This window comes from Pinus tabuliformis, chromosome 1_1 (assembly GCF_031772625.1).
Source record: "Pinus tabuliformis cultivar Carrire ecotype Pingquan chromosome 1_1, CPIR1, whole genome shotgun sequence".
Taxonomy (NCBI): Eukaryota; Viridiplantae; Streptophyta; class Pinopsida; order Pinales; family Pinaceae; genus Pinus; species Pinus tabuliformis.
Genome location: NC_142297.1, coordinates 875,615,264 through 875,636,814, shown reverse-complemented (window position 1 = coordinate 875,636,814; position 21,551 = coordinate 875,615,264). Strand labels below are relative to the sequence as shown.

At 40.4% G+C, this 21,551-nt stretch overlaps 1 protein-coding gene across 1 annotated transcript in view; it reads left to right on the top strand.

Annotated features, from left to right (window-relative positions):
- Positions 1-21,551, top strand: part of ATRAD17 (RADIATION SENSITIVE 17) — a 372,391-nt gene that overhangs the window by 272,123 nt on the left and 78,717 nt on the right. Inside the window, exon 11 of the mRNA XM_089392953.1 lies at positions 15,953-16,078. Coding sequence (XP_089249079.1) covers positions 15,953-16,078 — 126 coding nt within the window. The remainder of the gene's footprint in view (positions 1-15,952; positions 16,079-21,551) is intronic.

Genomic DNA, 21,551 nt, shown 5'->3' with positions numbered 1-21,551 from the left:
GAACAATAAATGCAATGACAAAGGAGACAATCAACACATCAACAAGAGACAACAGGTTTGGTCAAAGACCAGGGAAAAATTCCTCTAGAAGGAAAAACCTTTGAAATTCTTCTTCTATTAGATTGTCATAAAATGTTCAGTAGAGATTACAATGAGCCTAATACAATATCATCGAGAAAAACAACCCAATAACGTTCAGAAATATGTTTCTAGCATCAGAATATATCAGAGACAACTTTTCCTGTCTACGATCAACTTTGGTCAATGATAAATTTTAGTCAAACTTCCCGGTCACATGGAGGAGCTATGCAAGCGACTGAAGGCTTCTAGTCGCTCCCTTGACCCTGCAAGCCAACGATTGTGGTCTAATTTCTCCCGTGATAAGCCAATGATTATAACCCAAAAACCCTAAGAAAGATGCGAGTCTCGGACCCTATAATTTCATACCTTTGCAAACTTCTTTTGTCGCCCTAGCCTCAAACCTATGCAAACCAATCAATAAATAAGAGAAGAAGAAGATGCTTGGTGATGTCCAAATGAGCTTGAGGTCACTTGTATTTATAGACTTCCAAGGGTGACCAATTTACCATTAGGGCCAACCTGTCCAAATGTGCATATGTGGGTTTTTCTTCATAAGTACATTTTCCTTTGTCCAAATTTGATGATCTTTAGGTCAATTTTGGTCCTCTCGAAAAGAGGAATTCAATGTAATCATCATCTCCATCAAATGAGTTGTCCAAAGTGGAATTTGACCCTAGTTGCATAATTTAACAGGTAGATGGAGAACACACCAGTGCAGATACTCAGTTGCCCTAGGCAATTCGAATTCCTAGTAGCAGGAGTCATTCAACATTGGACATTGAGCTAGTGGGTGAGTTGCCAGTGGCAGAACATGGCAACAGTATTTGGAGGAAGGATTTCTAGTTCCGGGGAGTCATTTGCAGGGAGGCAAAGATAGCCATAGAGAGGCTACATAGTAGCCTCTAGGAGGTAGTTCGATTTGCAGATTCAGGAGGTTGTTTCAAAGATCTGAAGGCAAGAAAAATTCATAGAGGTCGGGAGAGACACTTCCAGAGTCAGTGTCAGGTTGGACAGGAATTTCAGAGAGAAATCCAAGCAGTGCGAAATTGTGCCTGCGCAGAGGGTGACACAGGGATATTCGTAGAGGGGTTTTTGAGGTCAATTTTAGTGCTAGATTGCTTGTGGGGTGAGGAAAATTTCCTCACAATATTTTTGCCAGTATTTTCTCTATAGGATTGCCAGTTTTCGACATCCAAATTATACTCAGATTTTCTGCTACATATAATAAAATATAAACCCTCAACTATTGCACTGGTTTTCCCACATTGGGTTTTTCCGAGGACTTTTGTCCAAAAATAATGGTGTCAAAATTTTTGTGTGCACTAGTATTTCTCAGTTCCTATTTTTGCTTCAGCAATATTTTATTTTGTGAAGAAATTGCAGTATGAAAAGTTCAATATTTTGCCATAAACAAAATAAACTGCATAATTAATTATTTAGTTAGAAGAATTATTTCCAGTTGTTGCATTTCAAGGAATTTTCACATGGTATTAGAGCATATTTGATAGACAGGAGGCTCAGAAGCGGAAGAGAGAATTTCACTATTCAGAGGGAGCAACAAGCCGAAATTTTATTGGGTTGCGCAGTTCATAGCCAGGTTGTGCGAATTGTTGGGCAAGTGTTCGATTTTCTAGTTGCAATTGCATGAAAGTTCAATTTGTCTGCAGAAGCAATTCCAACAGGCAGAGGGGGAAACAACTCAGTATTTTCACAAAGCAGATCTCTTGTTTGGGTGCAGAAGGGTTTTGCAACAGGGTGCTAGAGTAGAATCAACGCTGGATGGAAGAGAAAGTGTTGATTTTTGGTAGCATCGGATGTGCTCTAGCCATGAAAATTGGTGTAGAGGCTAAGGCACATGAGATCTCCAAGACCCAAAAATCATTTGGAGAAATTCCACTTAGATGAAGAGATATTAAAATAATTAATATTTTTAATGAGTTCCTAAGTCTAAACTTAGGAAAATTAAAATATTAATGTGTATTAATATAATATGGGTGAGAAAGTTATAAGAGACAAGGATCAAGCCAATTCTAATCTTAGTTGTTGATTAGGGACTTAATCTCGGTTGTTGAATCGTCAACAGGAAAAGTATAAGAGGAGGCTTGAGGGTCAGTTGGAGACACACTAAGTTGATTAGTCAATTCGATTTTTTGGGGCAGGGTTTGCTGAGAAATCGAGTTAGTGATCTGTTGCAGCGAGGGGCAGTTTGATAGAAGGCCGAGAATACATATCAGAGAGGCAGAGAAAGTGTTGGATAGACAACGTAGAGCCTAGGAAGGCTGACGTAGAGGCAGCAAGGACTGACGTAGAGGCTAAGGAGGCCAGTGTAGAAGACACAGAAGGCCAGGAGGCTAACGCAGAGGTAGCAGAAGCTGCGTAGAGGCTAGCAGAGCTGACGTTGGGCTGAAGAGGCAGCACTGAGGAATTTTCGTGTGGCAGACTGGGAGCTGAGAGGAAGACGCAGAGTCGTAGAGGGTGACGTAGTCCTTGGAGGGTGACGCGGTTCCAGAGAGAAGCTTGGAGCAACTTTCGCTGTCCAGCTAAGGAGCTGTCGAAGTTGCTGTGGGATCAATCATCTGGTTGCTGATCAGCTGGAATATTTGTCTCCAAGGAGAGGTACTTCTGTCAAGGAAATTCTCTGAATGGTGAGCCATTTCTAGCACCCTAGTTGTATTTAGAAACTGCATAATAATAAAACCCTCATATCTGCTGCACCGGTTTTCCCGCATTGGGTTTTTCCAGGGACGTTTGTCCAAAAATAACGGTGTCCCTTGTGTGATTGTCTCAGTTATTTTAGTTGCTGATCTATATATGTGTTAACGCTGCATTTGTGTTTATTTCGATATTTATATTTATAAATAACTTGTTAATGGAAAGAACAAGTAGGAGATAATAAACTAGATAATGCAGTAGGGATTTTTGATGTGTCAGACTTAGAAATTTCAACATGGTATCAGAGCAATTGTAGATCACAGGAAGACTGAAGACAACAACTGAAATTTGAAATCTGCAGCAGTAGTAGTTGTCCTGAAAGATAGCGCTATTCCAAAGTAGAAGCAACAAGAGAAGAGGTGACGCAGAGCTTGCGTCAACGGTATGAGCCAAGGGAAGGGGCAACGTAGAGGCAAAGTGAGGCAGAAGAGGCTCATGAAGAGCCACGTCATCCTGTGCAGCCAGGTAGCATTGATGTAGTTGGTCGGAGCAGCAGATTCAGCTTTTGCCGGGATTGCACAGACCCTGAAAGGCTCAGTTTCTTCAGTTGTCGGGGCTTGGGGAGCTGTGGGCAGATTGTGATTTGAGGAGATGGTGGGACGTTGTTTCTGTTGATATAAAACATTGTCTAAGGAGATAGAACCAAGGTAGAGGGAATCACTACCTCGACAGATTTCTAGCCAAGGAATCTAGATCCGAGTTGTAGTTGCAAGGAGGATTGGAGAGGAGCGGTTCGACAACTGGCCAGAGGATTTCTAGGAGGGAAATCAAGATTCAAAGGGAGATTTCCAGGAGGGGAGTTGAGGCTCAGAGGGAGTCCAAAAGTGGAGCTGAAATGAAAGTGAACGAACTGAGGGATCATGACAGGTTGGACGAGGCTTCCAAGTTTGTCATTTGGAAGGCTAGGATCCTTGCAGTCTTGGATCGACATCGCATCAAGGACTTTGCTTTGAAAGTAGTGGCTATCCCAGTTGACTCAGCTGAGAATGAGAAGTATGAGGAGGCGATGGCGAGGGCGAAATGCATGATCCTAGACGGGGTCAAAGATCATGTCATACCACATATTGCTGAGAAGAACATAGCAAAGGAAATGTGGGACACCCTGACCACCTTATACCAGGGTTCTTCCATGCAGCGAAAGATGCTATTGGAGAATCAGTTGAGGTCATATCAGATGCATAAGGGAGAGCAGATAGATCCATTCCTTCTCAGGTTGTAGGAGATTTGCGACTAGCTTACTTCCGTGGGGTCTACACCGGATCCAGAGTTTATGGTCAGGACTGCCCTGAATGCAGTCTCCGAGGAGTGGGAGACATTTGTCCAAAGTATTTTGGGCAGGGCTACTCTTCCCGGTTGGGAGGAGATGTGGGTAGCTCTTCGACAGGAAGAGATCAGGAGGATGACCAAGGCGGGGAGTAGTGGTAAGGGAGTTCGAGTCAAGAAAGAGGAGGAGGAGGATGTAGCTCTAGCATCTGCGGGATAGTAGGGGGTTCAGAAGAGGAAGAAGAAGGATATCTCCAAGGTCAAGTGCTTCAATTGTGGGGAGCTGGGTCATTATGCATCCCAGTGTCCCAAGAAGAAAGGCAAGGGAGAAGCTTCCGATTCAAAGGCAGCTCCAGCTAAGGCGGAGAAAGAGGTCGAGACTGATGATGATTGTGCCATGAGTGCTCGTGCACCTCTAGAGAAGAGGTGGGGAAAAATAGAGTTGTAGTCAGGAGGACTACATGCTTGGGGCAAGATCCTTGAGGTGCCCAAACTTTTGGATCACATACGGCTCTGGGAGCCCTTAACGACAGTAGCATGATGACAGGAGTCGGGTGGAGCAAGGTGTGATGGAGCGACAAGACAGTGCTAGAGTGCAGAAGTCTGTAGTAGCGTAGTGGAGGTTGCAGCAGTGCGAGAGGCACAACAGAGGTTGCAGCAGTGCAGTGGTAGCAGAGGGAGCACAGGTTAGCAGCAGAGGTAGCTTCAGCATCACGAGGCTTCCAGACTGACCAGGATGTCAGTGTTTGGGTGAAGCCAGTTACTTACTTCTCGGTAACTAAGTTGCAGTGCAACAGTTAGTAGTGGTAATGCTATGGGCAATATGTTGAGAGGGAGTTGCAATGCAGATGTAGCAGTGGTAGTGGCAGTGTCATGGGCAGCCGTCCAAGAAGCAGCAGTGCAGTGGATGTGAGGTAGCAGGCCTAGCATCAGCACAGAGGACCGATGCGGAGGATTAGTGTGATGCTTCTATGGTGAAGTGCTGCTAGAGAACATTCCTCACTAAGAGGGAGTGTTGAATTTTGGTAGCATCGGATGTGCTCTAGCCATGAAATTTGGTGTAGAAGCTAAGGCACATGAGATCTCCAAGACCCAGAAATCTTTTGGAGAAATTCCACCCGGATGAAGAGATATTAAAATAATTAATATTTTTAATGAGTTCCTAAGTCTAAACTTAGGAAAATTAAAATATTAATGTGTATTAATATAATATGGGTGAGAAAGTTCTAAGAGACGAGGATCAAGCCAGTTCTAATCTTAGTCGTTGATTAGGGACTTGATATTGGCCGTTGAATCGTCAATAGGAAAACTATAAGAGGAGGCTTGAGGGCCAGTTGGAGACACACCAAGTTGATTTTCTGGGGCAGGGTTTGTTGAGAAATCGAGTTAGTGATCTGTTGCAGCGAGGGGCAGTTCGACAGAAGGCCAGAAATACATATCATAGAGGCAAAGCAAGTGTTGGAGAGACAGGGCAGAGCTTAGGAAGGCTGACGCAGAGGCTAAGGAGGCCAGCGCAGAAGACACAGAGAGCCAAGAGGCTGACGCAAAGGCAACAGAGGCTGCGCAGAGCCTAGCAGAGCTGACGCTGGGCTGAAGAGGCAGTGCTGAGGAATTTTTGTGGGGCAGTCTGGGAGTTGAGAGGCAAACGCAGAGTCGTAGAGGGTGACGCAGTTCCAGAGAGAATTTTGGAGCAAATTTCGCTGTCCAGTTAAGGAATTGTCGAAGTTGTTGTGGGATCAATCATGTGGTCACTGATCATCCAGAATATCTGTCTTCGAGGAGAGGTACTTTTGACAAGGAAAATATCTGAAGGGTGAGCCATTTCTAGCTCCCTAGTTGTATTTAGAAACTGCGTAATAATAAAACCCTCATATCTGCTGCATCGGTTTTCCCGCATTGTGTTTTTTTGGGGACGATTGTTAAAAAATAACAGTGCCTTGTGTGATTGTCTCAGTTATTTTAGTTGCTGATCTGTATATGTTTTAAGACTGCATTTGTGTTTATTTCAATATTTATATTTATAAATAACTTGTTAATGGGAAGATCATGTAGGAGATAATTAACCAGATAATGCAGTAGGGATTTTTGATGGGTCAGACTTAGAAATTTCAACAGAAAGTGCACATATAGAGAAACATTTCTCTCAAAGGGTTTCTAGTTCAGAAGTCCAATATTTCAAACCACAGCAGGGTTTTTTTCTAACTCCAGAAGAGAGTGCGAATAACAGAGCCAACAGTCGAGCAGAAGAAAGAGGGAGATTTCCATTACAGGTCGAGTTTTTGTAGAAATGGCCACATTCAGACTTAGAGATTAGGACAGATTGGACGATGTTTCCAACTATATTATCTGGAAGGCTAGGATGTCCTTTCTCCTAGATGAGCAGGGTCTGAAAAACTATGCAGATAATGTTGTGGTAAAAAACTACAGACTAGTAGCAGTCAACAACTTTCAGGAAAGAGATGGCCAAAGCGAAGCAAATGATCCTAGATGGAGTTTGGGACCATATAGTCTCACACATTTCTGGCAAGAATACAACCAAGGAGATGTGGGATGTTCTTGCAGGGTTATATTAGAATCCTTCCGAGCAACATAAGATATTCCTGAAGGAGAAGGTTCAGAATACTAGGATGTAGAAGGGTGAAGGCATAGATCCCTTTCTCACTGGAATTCAGGATATCCTGGATCAGTTTGCAACCATAGGAGAAGCGCCTCAAACTACAAAGCTTGTGCGTTTGGCCCTAAACAGTGTCTCTGAAGAATGGGAAATCTTCATCCAAGGCATTTTGAGACGAGATACATTACCGGGTGAGATTGGATGTGGTCAGACCTACCGCAGGAAGAGATGAGGCGATCTCTAGTAAAGAGCTCCATCAGCGGCAATAGAAAAAAGGGATCAAAAGGGGTGAAGGAGGAAGACAATGTGGCGCTTGCATCAAAGGGGAAAGCAAAAGGTCCCAGTTAGGCACAAGGCTCGCAGGGAGAAAAGAAGAAGAAGAAGGATCTATCTAAGATCAAGTGCTTTAGGTGTGGGGAGTTTGGCCATTGCAGTACTCAATGTCCTGAGAGGAATAAGGAGAAGCATGATGAGGTGGCAACATCCACAAAGATAGAAAAGGTATCCTCCTAGTTGGAGGAAGGTTTTGCCATGTATGCAACGATATTGAGAGAAGTGGGGCGATATCGAGCTTTACTCCTAGAGTTACACAAAGATTTGGGTAGGGTCCATTGAGGTGCAACATTCGATGGTGTTTCCTCATGGATCATTACCCTTGCTACAGGGGCCCACAATATTCAGTAGCAGGAGGATCAATGTCAGTTGGTGCAGTCAGTTCCAGAGTGACAGTTGTAGACTAGTGGCAGTCAGATGCCGAGGAGTGCAGAGTAGTGTTGATAGCAGAGCAGGAGGCTCAGTAGCAGAGTCAACAACAACACAAATTTCTTAGTGGACAGTGCAGAGGCTAGTAGCAGTCAGAGACTTAGGAGACAATTGTAGCACAAAGGCAATTGATTTAGTATTTTGGATGCTTCTCAGTTGCAGTAGTTGCAGGATTAGTAGCAACAGTTGAGAGGGAGTGTTAGTTGGGTTGTAGTGCAAATGCAGAGTTGGCAACAATACAGGATGTATAGTGCAGTGTCAGCCGCAACACAGATGTAGCATGGTTCAACTTCAACCAGTAGCAGATGAATAAAAGTTAGCGCAATAGTTGATGGACAATGGTAGGCAGCTATAGTTGTTAGACATCAGTAGTGTGTATGGAGGATGATGCAGAGACAGGGTGTTGTGGCAGATTGTGCAGCACTAGAGAGATAACACCTTCCTCGCTAAGAGAGACTGTAAGTTTTTGTAGCATCGGATGGTATTCTAGTCTCAAAACTTTGTGGAGAGGCTAAAACACAGGAGTTTTCCAAAACCCATAAATCGTTTATGGAAATTACACCTAGAGATAGATCAATTAAATTAATTGACCATCAATTAAATTTTTCCTGAGTCTTAGGAACACTGGTTAATTAATAGTAATTAATTGAGAAAGGTAAGAATTCTCTAGAATCTCACACAGATTGACTTGGAGATGATCTCTGCCATCGATTAATTTTTAATCTTGGTCATTGGAGTTCCAACTGAAAAGTATAAGAGGAGGTATGGGTAGATGGAGAACACACTAGTGCAGATACTCAATTTCCCTAGGCAGTTCGAATTCCCAGTAGTAGGAGTGATTCAAAAGTGGAGATCGAGTGAGTGGGTGAGTTGTAGGTGGCAAGAGAGTTCAACAGTATCTGGAGGAAGGATTTACAGTTCTGGGGAGTCATTTGCAGGGAGGCAAAGATAGCCATAGAGAGGTTGTGCAGGGGCTACACAGTAGCCTCTAGGAAGCAGTTCGATTTGCAAATTTAGGAGGTCGTTTCAGAAATCCAAAGACAGGAAAAATTCGCAGAGGTCGAGAGAGACACTTCCAGAGTTAGTGGTAGGCTAGACATGCATTTCATAGAGAGATCCAGACAGTGTGAAATTGTGCCTGCGCAAAGGGTGACGTAGGGAAATTCGCAGAGGGGTTTTTGAGGCTCATGGGGTGACGAAAATTTCCTCAATATTTTTCCAAATTGTACTCAGATTTTCTACTGCATATAATAAAATATAAACCCTTAGTTGTTGCATTGGTTTTTCCACATTGGGTTTTTCCAAGGACTTTTGTCCAAAAATAACGGTGCCAAAATTTTTGTGTTTGTGCTAGTATTTCTTAGTTCTTATTTTTGCTTTTACAATATTTATTTTGTGAAGAAACTGCAGTGTGAATAATTTGATATTTTACCATAGACAAAATAAACTGCATAATTAATTATTCAATGGAAGAATTATTTTCATTTGTTGCATTTCAAGGAATTTTCACAAGGGTTTCTTGGGTATATCTTGTGTTCTATGTGTTGATGTGTTTGTCTTCTAATTTGTTTTCCATTTTGCATGTTAAGTTAGAAAATTTGGTGTATTTGTGATTTAAGTTTCCAGAACGCAGTTATTCGTATTTTTGGTTTTTACACCTAGAAAATTGTGAATCAGTTTACTGGAATTTAAGGAAATCTAACATGGTTTCAGAGTGTAGCCTCTGATTGAAGACCAACCATAGTTTTATCTTCAAGAGTAGGTTCTGCAATTCAGAGGGAGTGAGTTTATCATATCGATTTGGCCATTAGGGTTCCTGGGTAGTGTGCATTGTTTCCGGTAATGCGATTTGTATTCAATAGTTTGATTTGTCAGGATGGCATATCAGGGTCTTAGATTTGAAGACAGATTAGACGGTGCATCCTACTTCTGCTCATGGTGTGAAAGGATAGCAGTGGTGTTAGAGGATCAAGGGGTTTGGGATTTTGTCGATAATGTCCCAACCACGCCTATTGATCCTCAACAATTGACTCAACATAATAAGATGCATGCTAGGGCAAGAAGAATCATCCTAGAAGGAGTCAAAGACCACATTATCCCTCACCTGACTGGGAAGAAGAAAGCCAAAGAAATGTGGACAACCATCATTGGTCTCTATCAGGGTTCGAGCGAGGCCAAAAAGTTAGTGTTGAAGGACAAGCTTAAAAGCATTAAAATGTCCAAGTCAGATTCAGTAGTGTCTTATCTCACCAAGTTTTCCAAAGTAAAGGAAGAGTTGGTTGGTGTCGGTGAGACAGTTCCAAATAAAAATATGGTAAATTTTTCTGTATTGGGTTTAACAAAGTCATGGCACACATTCACGGATGGGATGTGCCTAAGAAACTTTATAAAATGGGAGTGTTTATGGGGGTGACTACATCTAAGAGGAGATTCAAAACCAAGCTCAAGCTAGATCTCATGTTATGACTCGTCAGCAAGGAAGATGAAGAAAATTTTGCTCTAACCAGTAAGGGGACCAAGTCCAAGGGTAAAAAGTGCAGTGGTGGTAGTGAGCCGAGTTCTAAGGGTGAGAAGAACAAAAAGAATCTCAACAAGATCAATTGTTTTTCTTACCACCAGTTTGGGCATTATGCTACTAAATGCTCGAACAAGAAGAAAGGGTCAAAGAAGGACCAAGTAGCAGCCTCTACAAAGATAGATATGTTCTCGTCTCATTTTGAGGAGATTTCACTCATTGCCTGTATTGCAAGTTCAATGGATACCAGTTTATGGTATGTGGACAGTGGTGCATCTTGACATATGATGGAAAATAAGAAGTATTTTAGCGAATTGTCAGAAAAGGACATACAATTTGATATTGAGATGGGAGACGACGGGAAATACCGGGTCAATGGTACTGGTACAGTTCGTTTTGAGAGGGAGTCTGGAAACCTCTATATCTCAGAGATGTTCTTTACATATCAAGGCTTAAGAAGAACCTCGTTTTAGTTTCACCTTTGGAGGATAAGGGGTACGAAGTGACATTTAGATAGGGTAAGGTTTTTATAAAACCCTCAAAGTCCAAAGTGTCAATGTAGAATGGGGTTAGGCAGAAGAGCTTGTACAAATTATAGTTTGAGGTAGCCGCAACATTGACTAACAAAGGAGGCTATGACTCGGGCAGCGAGCTTGGAGAGTTGTGGCATAAATGCATGGAACACTTTCACCATGGGGTATTGAAGATTATTAAGGAGATGGCAACAGGGTTGCCACAATGCAACGTGGATCAACATGAGGTGTGCAAGGGTTGCACACTTGGCAAGTATGCCAAGTCATCTTTTCTTAGTAGAGACAATAGGGCCAAGGGCATCTTGGATCTTATTCCTTCAGATGTGTGTGGTCCTTTCTCTATAGTATCTCTTAGTGGGTACACGTATAATGTCACCTTCATAAATGATTATTTGAGGAAGACTTGGATATTCTTCATGAAAAGGAAGGATGCGATCTTCTCAAAGTTGTTGGAATTTAAGGCCTTGGTTGAGAACCAAACTGGCAAAAAAATCAAGGCACTAAGGTTTGATAATGGTCGGAAGTACACCTCAAACGCATTCAAGGAGTTGTGTGCCAAGGAGGGCATTGGGAGGGAGTTGACAACACCATATAATCCTCAGCAGAACAAGGTGGCAGAGCACAAGAATAGGGAAATAGTTAGAGCAGCCAAAGCCATGTTGCATGACCAAGGGCTACCCAAGTTCCTTTGGGTCGAGGCATGCAATACAACAATTTTCCTGTAGAATCGGAGCCCACACAGAGTGTTGGAGGGAGTTACACCTGAGGATATGTTTACAGGGAAGAAACTGGATGTGTCACATCTCTGGATTTTTGGTAGCCTTGTGTACTACCGTGTACCAGAGGAGGAAAGGAAAAAGTTGGAGCCAATAGTAGAGAAGGGAATCTTCATGAGCTACAATGAGACATTCAAGGCATACAATGTGTATATTCCAACACATAGAAAAGCAATCATCAAAAGAGATGTGAAGTTTGGGGAGGATAGGGCTTTGAGAGAGTCCTTAGAACAGGAGTCCACTACTATGCAGGAAGAGCAATAGGCTCCCAAGCAGGAGGCTTAGTCAAAACCTCAGACCATAGTTGTGCGTGGGTTGGATGAGGACGAGAGGGACACATAGTTGGAGGAGAGAGTGGAGCCCACTCAAGGAGCGACTCCCAACACTGGGAGAAGGAGAGCGAGATGGGCTGATCAGTTGATCCAAGAGGCATTAGAGCAAGTTGGTGCTCCAAGTACATCAGTTCAATAGAGCAGACAACCACAGAGCTACATAGGATATATGGCACTTATGGTGGAGTTGTTGGATTTCGAGTCTAAAAGTTATCTGGAGGTAGCCACTCAACGAATGTGGAAAGAATCCATGGTAGAGGAGTATGCCTCCATCATGAAGAATGATGTCTGGGAAGTGGTGCCAAGGCCAGAGGGAAAATCTTTGGTAGTCTCTCGTTGGGCCTACAAGATCAAGCATGGATCTGATGGGAGTATCGAGAAGTATAAGGCAAGATTCGTGGAAAAGGGCTTCTCGCAAGTAGATTGGATTGACTATGACGAAACCTTTGCCCCAATTGCCAGATATTCATTTGTCAGGGTTGTTGCAGCTGTTGCAGCATAGTTGGGGTGGACAATCCACCAGATGAATGTGAAGACAGTTCCTCAACGGGGTTGTTGAGGAGGAGATTTATATTGAGCAGCAGGAGGGATTTGAGACATGCAGTGAAGAGACACACATATGCAGACTCAAGAGAGTCATGTATGGGCTCATACGGGCTCCACGAGCATGGTATGCTTGGATAGACAATTATCTTCAGGGATTGGGCTTCACTAAGAGTGAAGCGAACCCAAACCTCTACTACATTGTTGTTAGATGTGAGCCGCTTATTCTAGTGCTATATGTGGACAATCTGATTTTGACAAACGCAGATAAGCTCATCCAGGAGTGCAAGAGAGATCTTGCAGGCAAGTTTGAGATGAAGGATATGGGGGTGATGCACTATTTCCTTGGACTGGACGTTTGGCAGTGTGATGGGGAGATCTTCATGGGACAAGGCAAGTACGCCCTGTAGATTCTGCGAAGATTTCACATGCAGGATTACAGGACCGTGACCACGCCTCTAATCACAAACTGGAGGAAGGTGGATACAAGTAGATCCCACACTTTACCGATGGTTGATTGGGTCACTAATGTATTTGGTTAACTTGTGGTCAAACATATGTTTTGCATTTAACTCATGACCCAGTTTTTGGTAAGGCCTACTAGAGCGCATTGGGTTGTTGCTAAGCATGTGTTGCGATATCTCAGATGGACAGTAGAGCATATATTGTGGTATAGATAGGTTGATGAGATGAGGCTTGAGGGCTTCATTGATGCAGATTGGGCAGGGATCTCCATAGATAGGAAGAGCACATCAGGATGCACATTTATTGTAGGATTAGCAATTGTTTCTCTATTTAGCTGGAAGTAGAGATCAATTGCATTGAGCTCAACTGAGGCTGAGTACATGGTTGCCAGTTTGGCAAGGTGCGAAGCTATTTAGTTGAGGAAGCTTCTCGTGGGTTTGTTCAAGACAAAGTTGGAGCCCACTGTGATCCATTGTGACAATCAGAGTTGCATTAAGCTCTCTAAAAATCCAGTGTTTCATGATCGCTCTAAGCACATCGATATACATTATCACCACATCAGAAATATTGTTCAGAGAAGTATAGGTTCTCTTTAGTACATACCAACAAAGGAGCAGACAACAAACATTTTGACCAAGGCTTTGCCAGGGACCAAATTTGTTTACCTCAGAGAGAAGTTGGGTGTAGTGCAAAACACCTTCCTCTCTAAGAGGGAGTGTTGATTGGAGTAGAGAAGTAAGGGTTTTGCTTGCCTAGGTGTTAAGGCTAGCAGAAGAACCCACAAGACAACCACTTTAGCAAAATATTAATTATTTAACTATTTCCTAAAGTTAGACTTCGGAAAAATTAAAAATTATTCCTAAGTTAACTTATAATTTAATCTTAGCCCTTGATCACGATTTAATCTCAGTCGTTGAGAGGGAAATTAGGGTTGAGATCGAAATTATAAAAGGAGATAGAGTGAGTTGGTGGCAAGTCAGTTGAGCACAAGTAATGTGTTTAAGATTAGCGAAGGAAGAGAGGAGGGTTTTAGCAGATTGCAACGACTCAACATCCAAGCAAAAGAAATCGAGTGAGGGCCAAGCTCTTACAACCCTAGCGTAGTCTTTCAATTAGCATGTGCGCACAAAAAAGGAGACTTGCGCTCGCACGTGTGGGCAAATTAGTTGATTTGCGTAGAGGTTTCGTAGATTCAGTGCTTTTTTGTGGTAGAAAGGAAGTTTCTCCCTTGTTATAATTCTTGAATAAAATTCCTTTGTTGAAGGAGAAAATAAAAGACACACAACATTGTTGGTTTTCCCAGGAGTTGGGGTTTCCTGGGCATATCTCGTGTTAAATGTGTTGATGTGTTTGTCTTCTAATTTCTTTTTTGTTGTGCATGTTAAGTTATAAAATTCAGTGTATTTGCGATTTAAGTTTCCAGAACGCAGTTAATTGTATTTATGGTTTTTACACAAAAAATTGCAAATTAATTTACTGGGTTTTAGGGAAATCTAACAGGAGCATGGTTGGGAGAAACATGTCTTCAAATCAGATTTCAAAGCAGGTGGCAGGGAACTCTTCCAGTTCAGAGGGAGCAAACTACAGTAGCAGATGATGTGCTGGGATTGGAGACAGATCCAGGTGGAGGAGGTTCTTCCAAAGTACCTCCCTTGCTGAAAGGGTGTGTTGATTTTTGTAGCTCGGGCAGGCACTTCTAAACAGGCCTTGTGTTTAGGCGTGCATAAGTCACCCACATTCTCCTTAGAACACTTGCTCAAGAGTAAGCAAGTTGCTTATGTAAAAGGAAAAATCACATATTAATATGTTGGCTTATTGAGCTGATAGAAACTTAGGAAAAGTAAAGTAATTTACTTTAGTGAATAAGTTTTAATCTCAGCCATTGATCTCAAGTGAGGCGAGATCTATTCTAAGTCGTCAATCACTTTGAGATTAGGGTTAGGATCAGGGTTTTAGCTCAATGTAAAGTTATAAAAGCAAGGTTGAGGAAAGGAGATAGACACAACATCAACACGAGATTGAGAACGGCATCTTAGTTAGTGGTGTGTTGTGTCTGAGGAGTGCAGAGAAACTAGAGATCTAGACCTGCAGGAGAGATCGAGCATCGATCTAAGGCAGATTTGCTGGATCAGATCTAGGTTATTGTATATGTATTTTCTCAGGTCGGCCATTATCCCAAGACAGGAACCCACATAAGTTTGGATTTGTTAATGAAAAACATGTTGGGCAAAAATCTGTGTACCATTGTGATTGAGATCATTATTTGCTTGCATGACTATTTTGTTAGGAACCTAGCTATGTGTTTATTCAGTAATTCTTCTGCTAGGAATTAAATACTGGATGTTGGGTTTTGAAAACCAACACAGAAGACATGGTGGGGGTTTCATTTGCCCCAAGTCTTGGTGCATATATAGCCCTTTGAAGCCTGCATACAAAATGATACAGCCCTTTGATAATAATGAGCCCTGAGGGCATATTTAGTTTTGCTGCTAGATTTGATAGTATCCATATATGCATATGTTGCCTAAATCATGTATCTCTATTTTGTTTGTCTGCTCTCTACATGTCATTCTAAATATTCTACTAGAGAAGAACATTTAAGAAAATTGAAGACTACTGAGTATACTTGTGAATTAGAGTGCAACATCTGGTGCTGTTACCAGGCACCAATGTTAATTGAAGTGCAGCACCCTCTTCCAAGCTTTGTAATATCTTTAAAGATGGTTAGGAGATGCAATATCTCTTCTTTGAACATTGTAATGAATGCACACCACAATGGCTCTGAAAGTTCTTTAATCTACCTGTTGTCACTTCCACCAGAGAAAAGTAGGTGGTGGCAGAACTGTTCTTTGGAAATGTAAAGCCTTATTGAATCTGCATCTTCTATAATATTCAACAGTCCATTAACATATCCATTATTACTTCAACCTAAGTCCCAATGAAGTGTCGGACACATCATCCTCCATGACTTAAATGGATCTACATTAAGAAATTTAATATTCTGCAAACTAAACTAGCATTATGACTGACAAATTTGAATATCTAGAAAGCTCTCCTGGAATCTGTTTGCATGCCTTTCATGTAGTGTGATGAGCTGCTAAAAATGGACATTGTAAACTAAGTTAGGTTTGGGTATGTTTGTGAGGAATATTATGAAAGAATCAGTTAGTTCTTGGTTGTATTATATGACTGCACTTCATGGGCTACATACTGGTATATGGTGGTATAGAAATGGTTTTTAGTACTTACACTTGGCAATGTTTGGGTTGATGTTTGAAGATTAAGTGATTCGTTTTTATATATTTAGATATCTTTAGAGTAATCTGAATTTTGAAGTTTTGTATTTCATTGTACAGGACAAGGAACAATAGTTCTTGAGGAGAAATTTGTGAGATATCCATCAAAGATGGGGGTGCCAGAAATTGTTCTTTCTCAGGCACATACAGAACCTGGAACCTTTTCTGCCTTTCTTCATGAAAATGGTAAATCAAAACTTTATTATTTTTAGAGTAGACTTGTATTTTGACATGATATTATCTATTGACTTGGTATTTTACTGTTTTTGTAATTAATTCATTATAATTAGCATTCTATGTATATAATTGCAACATGTTAGAGGAGAGGCATTGAGGGAGTAGGGGGCTCAGTGGCTGGAACCCTAGCTGCCTTGCCCTCTGGTTCATGCTACCTTTCTATCCTCCATGTTTGTGTTGTTGGGTATCACTCTTCTCCTGTCTCCTGGTGCATTTGGCAAGTTTCGGGGGTTCGTGGTGGGTATCTTGTTGTTGGTTTCCAGTTTATCCGTTGTCGTCGCTACTTCATCTGTTGGAGCTCTTGTCGGCCTTCGCTAAGTGCTTGGTGATGGGTTTCATTGTGGTCTTTGTGTTTCGTGTGCCTAGGTCTTCAGTTGTAGGGCTTTCCCCTGCTGGTTTGCCACTACCCCTCTTCTGGTTGGGGTCTGCTGTGGATTTTTCGTGGTGCTTTCTCTTGGCTCCACTGGTAGTAGGTCCCTGCCGCGCTCTATTTTTTGCTTGCAGCCTGTGCCCCTTCACGCCTGCACATTATGGGTTGGCTTTGTTGAGACTTAGTTTTCTGTCTGGGTTTTGACCCATGATTTATTTGTAACTCTCAGGTTATGTAAGTGGGCCTTTTGGCTCTAGATGTTATGTTTCAGACGTTTTTCTCTGCGTGTTTTTTGTTTTCATGGTTTTCAGCCTTGTAGTCTAGCTCTTTGTCCCTGGGGTCATTGATGTATTGTAGTTTCTCTACTGGGGAACTATTTTACGTGCCTTGTGCTAGGATTTTCTTTGGCTGAGGTGTATTTTCCGAATGCGTTCAGCATATACAAAATGTAATTTTGATTCTCATAAATAAAGTTACGTTTTTTTTCCTTGGAAAAAGGATTGCAACATGTTATTGCTTTGTCAATGTAGTATTAGTTGCCTAAAGCAGTCATTGTTTCTAGAAATCTAAACAAAAAACCATCATATTCTAATATAATGAACAGAGGTAAGATAATAAATCATATATTTATTTATTTTCCAAGGAAAACCTCATGGAAAATCTTTTTGAGTGCTCCCCATGATCCATCAGGTAAACAGGGTAAACTATCATCCTTGAATATTGAGCCTGACTCTGAAGGGATCAAGATAGTCAAACCCATGAACTCCCATCTTCGGGGGAGAGATCTTACATCCAGCTCATGACTGCTTGAGCTAACCCTCAAGGTTGGCTTAATATATATTACCTTAATGTAATAGTCATAATAAGTATCTTATTAATGTCTGCTTAAACAAATTTGGCTTGTTGGACATATGTTAACCCGCTTTGTTGACAGAGGGAAACCGACTCCGACAGGTCAAACACCTTCTGTCACACATACAAGGTCTCTACACCTGTTGGGATTTGAAACAAGACTAGGTAATGATTGTTTATGCAGATGACTACTTAATATGTTTGATATATATTTATATCAATGTTACATGTATATTACTTTGAATTTATCTCTTGGGGATTGAATTATAAATTATTAGCAATTTCAAGAAAAATATCAAAAATTATTTGAAAACTTTAAAAATACAAAATAGTCATTTTTTAAACTTTTTAAACTTCTAAAGCAACATCAATAACAAACAAACACATTGTTACATAAATATGAAAACAAAACTGTAATATAAGATGTCAAATGGTATATCAGATGTCAATACTAAAATAAGTCACAGGACACGTCCCCTAGGGTCCCGTGTCCCGTATTTTACGTATTGGACACGAAAACGGCCCTAATACGTGTCCAATACGATTTTTAACGTGTCATAAAAATCGAATACGTATTCGACGTTTTCCATTCGTGTCATAAATTTTGAATACGCGTATTTCGTACATAAAATACGTTGCCCTAACGTATTTCGATGTTTTGAATACGTATTGAAAATAAAACATGGTTTATAGCGTAAGCGTTGGTCTATTCCGGCCCCCGGGTTATTTTCGGTTGTCTGGAGCTGTCATAGATTCTCCCATCTTAGACATTTCTTCTCAATAAATTAACTTTTTATATAATGCAAAAATTCCCTTAAAAATAAATAAAACATATGAAATTTAGCAAACTGAACATTTCATTGAATTCAAAAAAGACCCACGGATTCTTTGGGCTGCAACTCCTGTTTTGGATCCAAATGCTTAAATTTTAATAGTAGTCTTCAATGGCTGGCCTCCTAATTCCCCATGGAGAATCATAAAACCACAGTACAGACCTAGAGCTATTGAAAATGTGATTTGGTACTTATCAGAAACCGCTGGGGAGTCAGTTGGATTGTCGAGGCAGGTGATGGATCAGTCGAACAACTGCACAGATTTCTCATTGGACGACAAATTGGCATCAAATTCGGCATTGGCTACGAGGTTTAGAGGTGTGTTCAACTGGAAGGGTTGTTTTAACTTTATAGTGTCCAACCGGAAAATGGTAAAGCTTTATCAAAGTGAAGTGATTTTGTCCTTAGGGTCATGTGGAAGTTGGTTGGTTTCGGTTGTAGTCGTAAAATTTTTCAACTTAAATATGAACAGTTTGCGATATTTAGAATTGTTTAACTATGCTGATACGTGTTACTTCTTTAAAATAAAATTTTTATAATTTTGAGTTTAAAATGATGGTGTGGAGGTAAGTTCGTTTGATAAGGTGTAATGGTAACTTTTTTCACATAAAATATGGAAAAATGTATATTAGTTTAGGTTTATTTTAACTTCAGAATTATTTAGTGTTGAAACTGATTAAATTTTTGATGTCTAATTTTTTTAAGATTGAAAAGAAAATTTAATCTTTTTAGAAATTTGGTAGATCTAGAGTTAAAATAAATCTAAATTGATTTAATATCAAATAATTAATTAGTAGTAAGTACTTACTACTTAGTTTCTTATGTGCTTGTAAGTTGTAAATTTTGATTCTATTTATTTTTTTAAAGTGAACTATGAACTTTGAGAAGTAATTATATTTTAATTTGATTAGATAAGCTGCAACCTGCAATTTAATATGGATAAAAAACTATATTTCGGTATATATATATATATATATATATATATATATTTTTTTTTTTAATTAAATATATATAAAACGTGTCCCCCGTGTCCTGTATCCAGGTCGCTGCGTTTCGTATTGAATACCTCGTATTTACGTGTCCTCCGTGTCTCGTGTCCTTGTGTCATGTGACTTAGCTAAAATATGATATTTCTTTGGAGTTAGAAGCCCTAACAAGATGATACAAAATCACATCAAAACAAAATTATATATATCTCATCAGATTGCTGAAGCTTGTGGCAACTTCGGAAAGTCTTCTGCATAGGTTTGGTGTCTTAGCATGTAGAAAATTATTTCTTGCCTCTTTAGGTGCTTGCTTGATGGAGCAGGTGATTTATGTCTTCTTTCCTAAGTCTAACATAGGAAAAGTACAATAATTAAAGTCAATTAATTATGGTGGACTGTTAAGTCAATATATAAGGATAAATAATGAAATTATTCAAGTGACTTAGCAATAATCTCAATCGTTGATCTCCTAGATCTTCTAGAAAGGAGATTAGGGTTAGGGAATTGGGCTTGATGAAAATTATAAATTAAGCCCAAGGGAGAGGTGAAGACACACAAGGAGAGTGATTTTTCCCTAGAGCAAGAGGCTCAACTAGATTGTAGGGCAGAGGAGGAAGAGTGCAAGTTGATTTGAGAGCATTTCTAGGAGGCTGAATTGCTAAAGATTCCAGGGCCGAATTTTTTGAGGCGCAGAGGTTGTTTGAAGGGAAGACATAGGACTGAGTTGTTGGTGAGAGGGGGGCCGAAATTCTCCAGGTCAAATTTCTTTAGAGGCTAATTTCTAGTGGGCCGAAATTCCTAGGGCTGAATTCTTCTAATGGGGCTAAGCTACAGGTTCTAGTGAAATGCATATTTCCTTGTAATTTCTATGTGGATCAAAACCCTGATTTTCCTTAGATAAATTAATGAAGGAGAATTATTGTGGGTGTTTATCTATTATAATGCGTGATTGATCTCTCTCTCTGATTTTATTTCCATTGCATATTAGTTTCTAGAAGTTAAAATACCGATGATTTTATTTTTCGACAATTCGGAATTTATTTGTATAATAAAATAAATTTATGAGAATAAACAATTGTTGTGGGAAAATCAATCTGGGTTGGTATTAGGAGATTTATTATGGTATCAGAGCTCTAGAGAACTTTGAAGAGAGATCTGAGATCGCTAGCGTTTGCAGCAACAATTTTCTTCATTTTATGATAGTAGAATTATTTTTAATTTTGTAGCTGAGGTTTTGTGGCCAAGTTACTAAGTCGATTTGTGAGATGGCGTCAATAAGTAGTTTGCAATATGAAGATAGGTTGGATGGGGTCGCTAACTTCAATTTCTTGAAGGAGTGGTTAACCATAGTTTTAAAAATGAATGGTTTGTGGAATTTTGTGAACACAGATATCCAAGTTCCTTCTGATCCAAACCAAGCAGTCGAGCACAATCAGAAGGATTTGAAAGTGATGGGTATAATTTGTGATGGTGTGAGGGATCACATAATTCCTCACATGTGAGGGAAGGATACAACACATTAGATGTGGGTAGCCCTAACTAGTCTTTATTAGAGCAAAAACAAAAACATGGAGGTAGTGTTGCATAAAAAATTAAATAGCATCAGGATGAACAAATCAGAGGCCATAACATCTTACCTCACAAGGATCTAGTAGGCTCGTGATGAGCTTTCAGTTGTTGGGGGGGCTTTGAATGATTGAAAGATCGTGAAAGTGGCTTTGAAAAGATGTTGTTGAATTTTGGTAGTTGTGGTCGGTATTCATTAATTGTATTAGCCCACAAAAGAAAAATAAAATGAAAAATACAAATTTGAACTTAAGTCAGCCCTAAAAGTAAAAATAACGAGGGAATTTAAAATTTAAATTTGAATTTACTTTTGCCTCCAAAAGTCAATTCGACTCTCCAAACGGTACAAGTTGGCTCAGTGACAAGACACCAATTCGGGCACCTCAATCACTATATATTGCACTCGACCTCATCACTTCAAGAGCAATTCAGATCATCACAAGAAGCGTCTAATCTTTTGTTCACACATGCAAAGGAGTTTAAGAAGGAAGTCAAGATTTTCTGAGGAAGAGTCTATGGGGAGCAGACCAAGTTTTTGGGCAGCAGCAGAAGGCCAAAATTTGGCTTGTGTCTGGACAGTTGACCGTAGGATCACTGAGCCTATTTCTAGGTAGTTGACCACAAGCTCACTGAGCCTATTTCTGGGCAGTTGACAGCAGGATCATTGAGGTTGTCTAGGCAATTGACCGTAGGTTGACTAAGGTTATTTTTGGAAAGTTTGACCAGGTTTGACTTGTGGTAGTTGATGGTCTTGTTTGACCTAATTTGATTGGAAAATAGATTGTATCTCTTGTTGAATTGAACAAATTCTACTA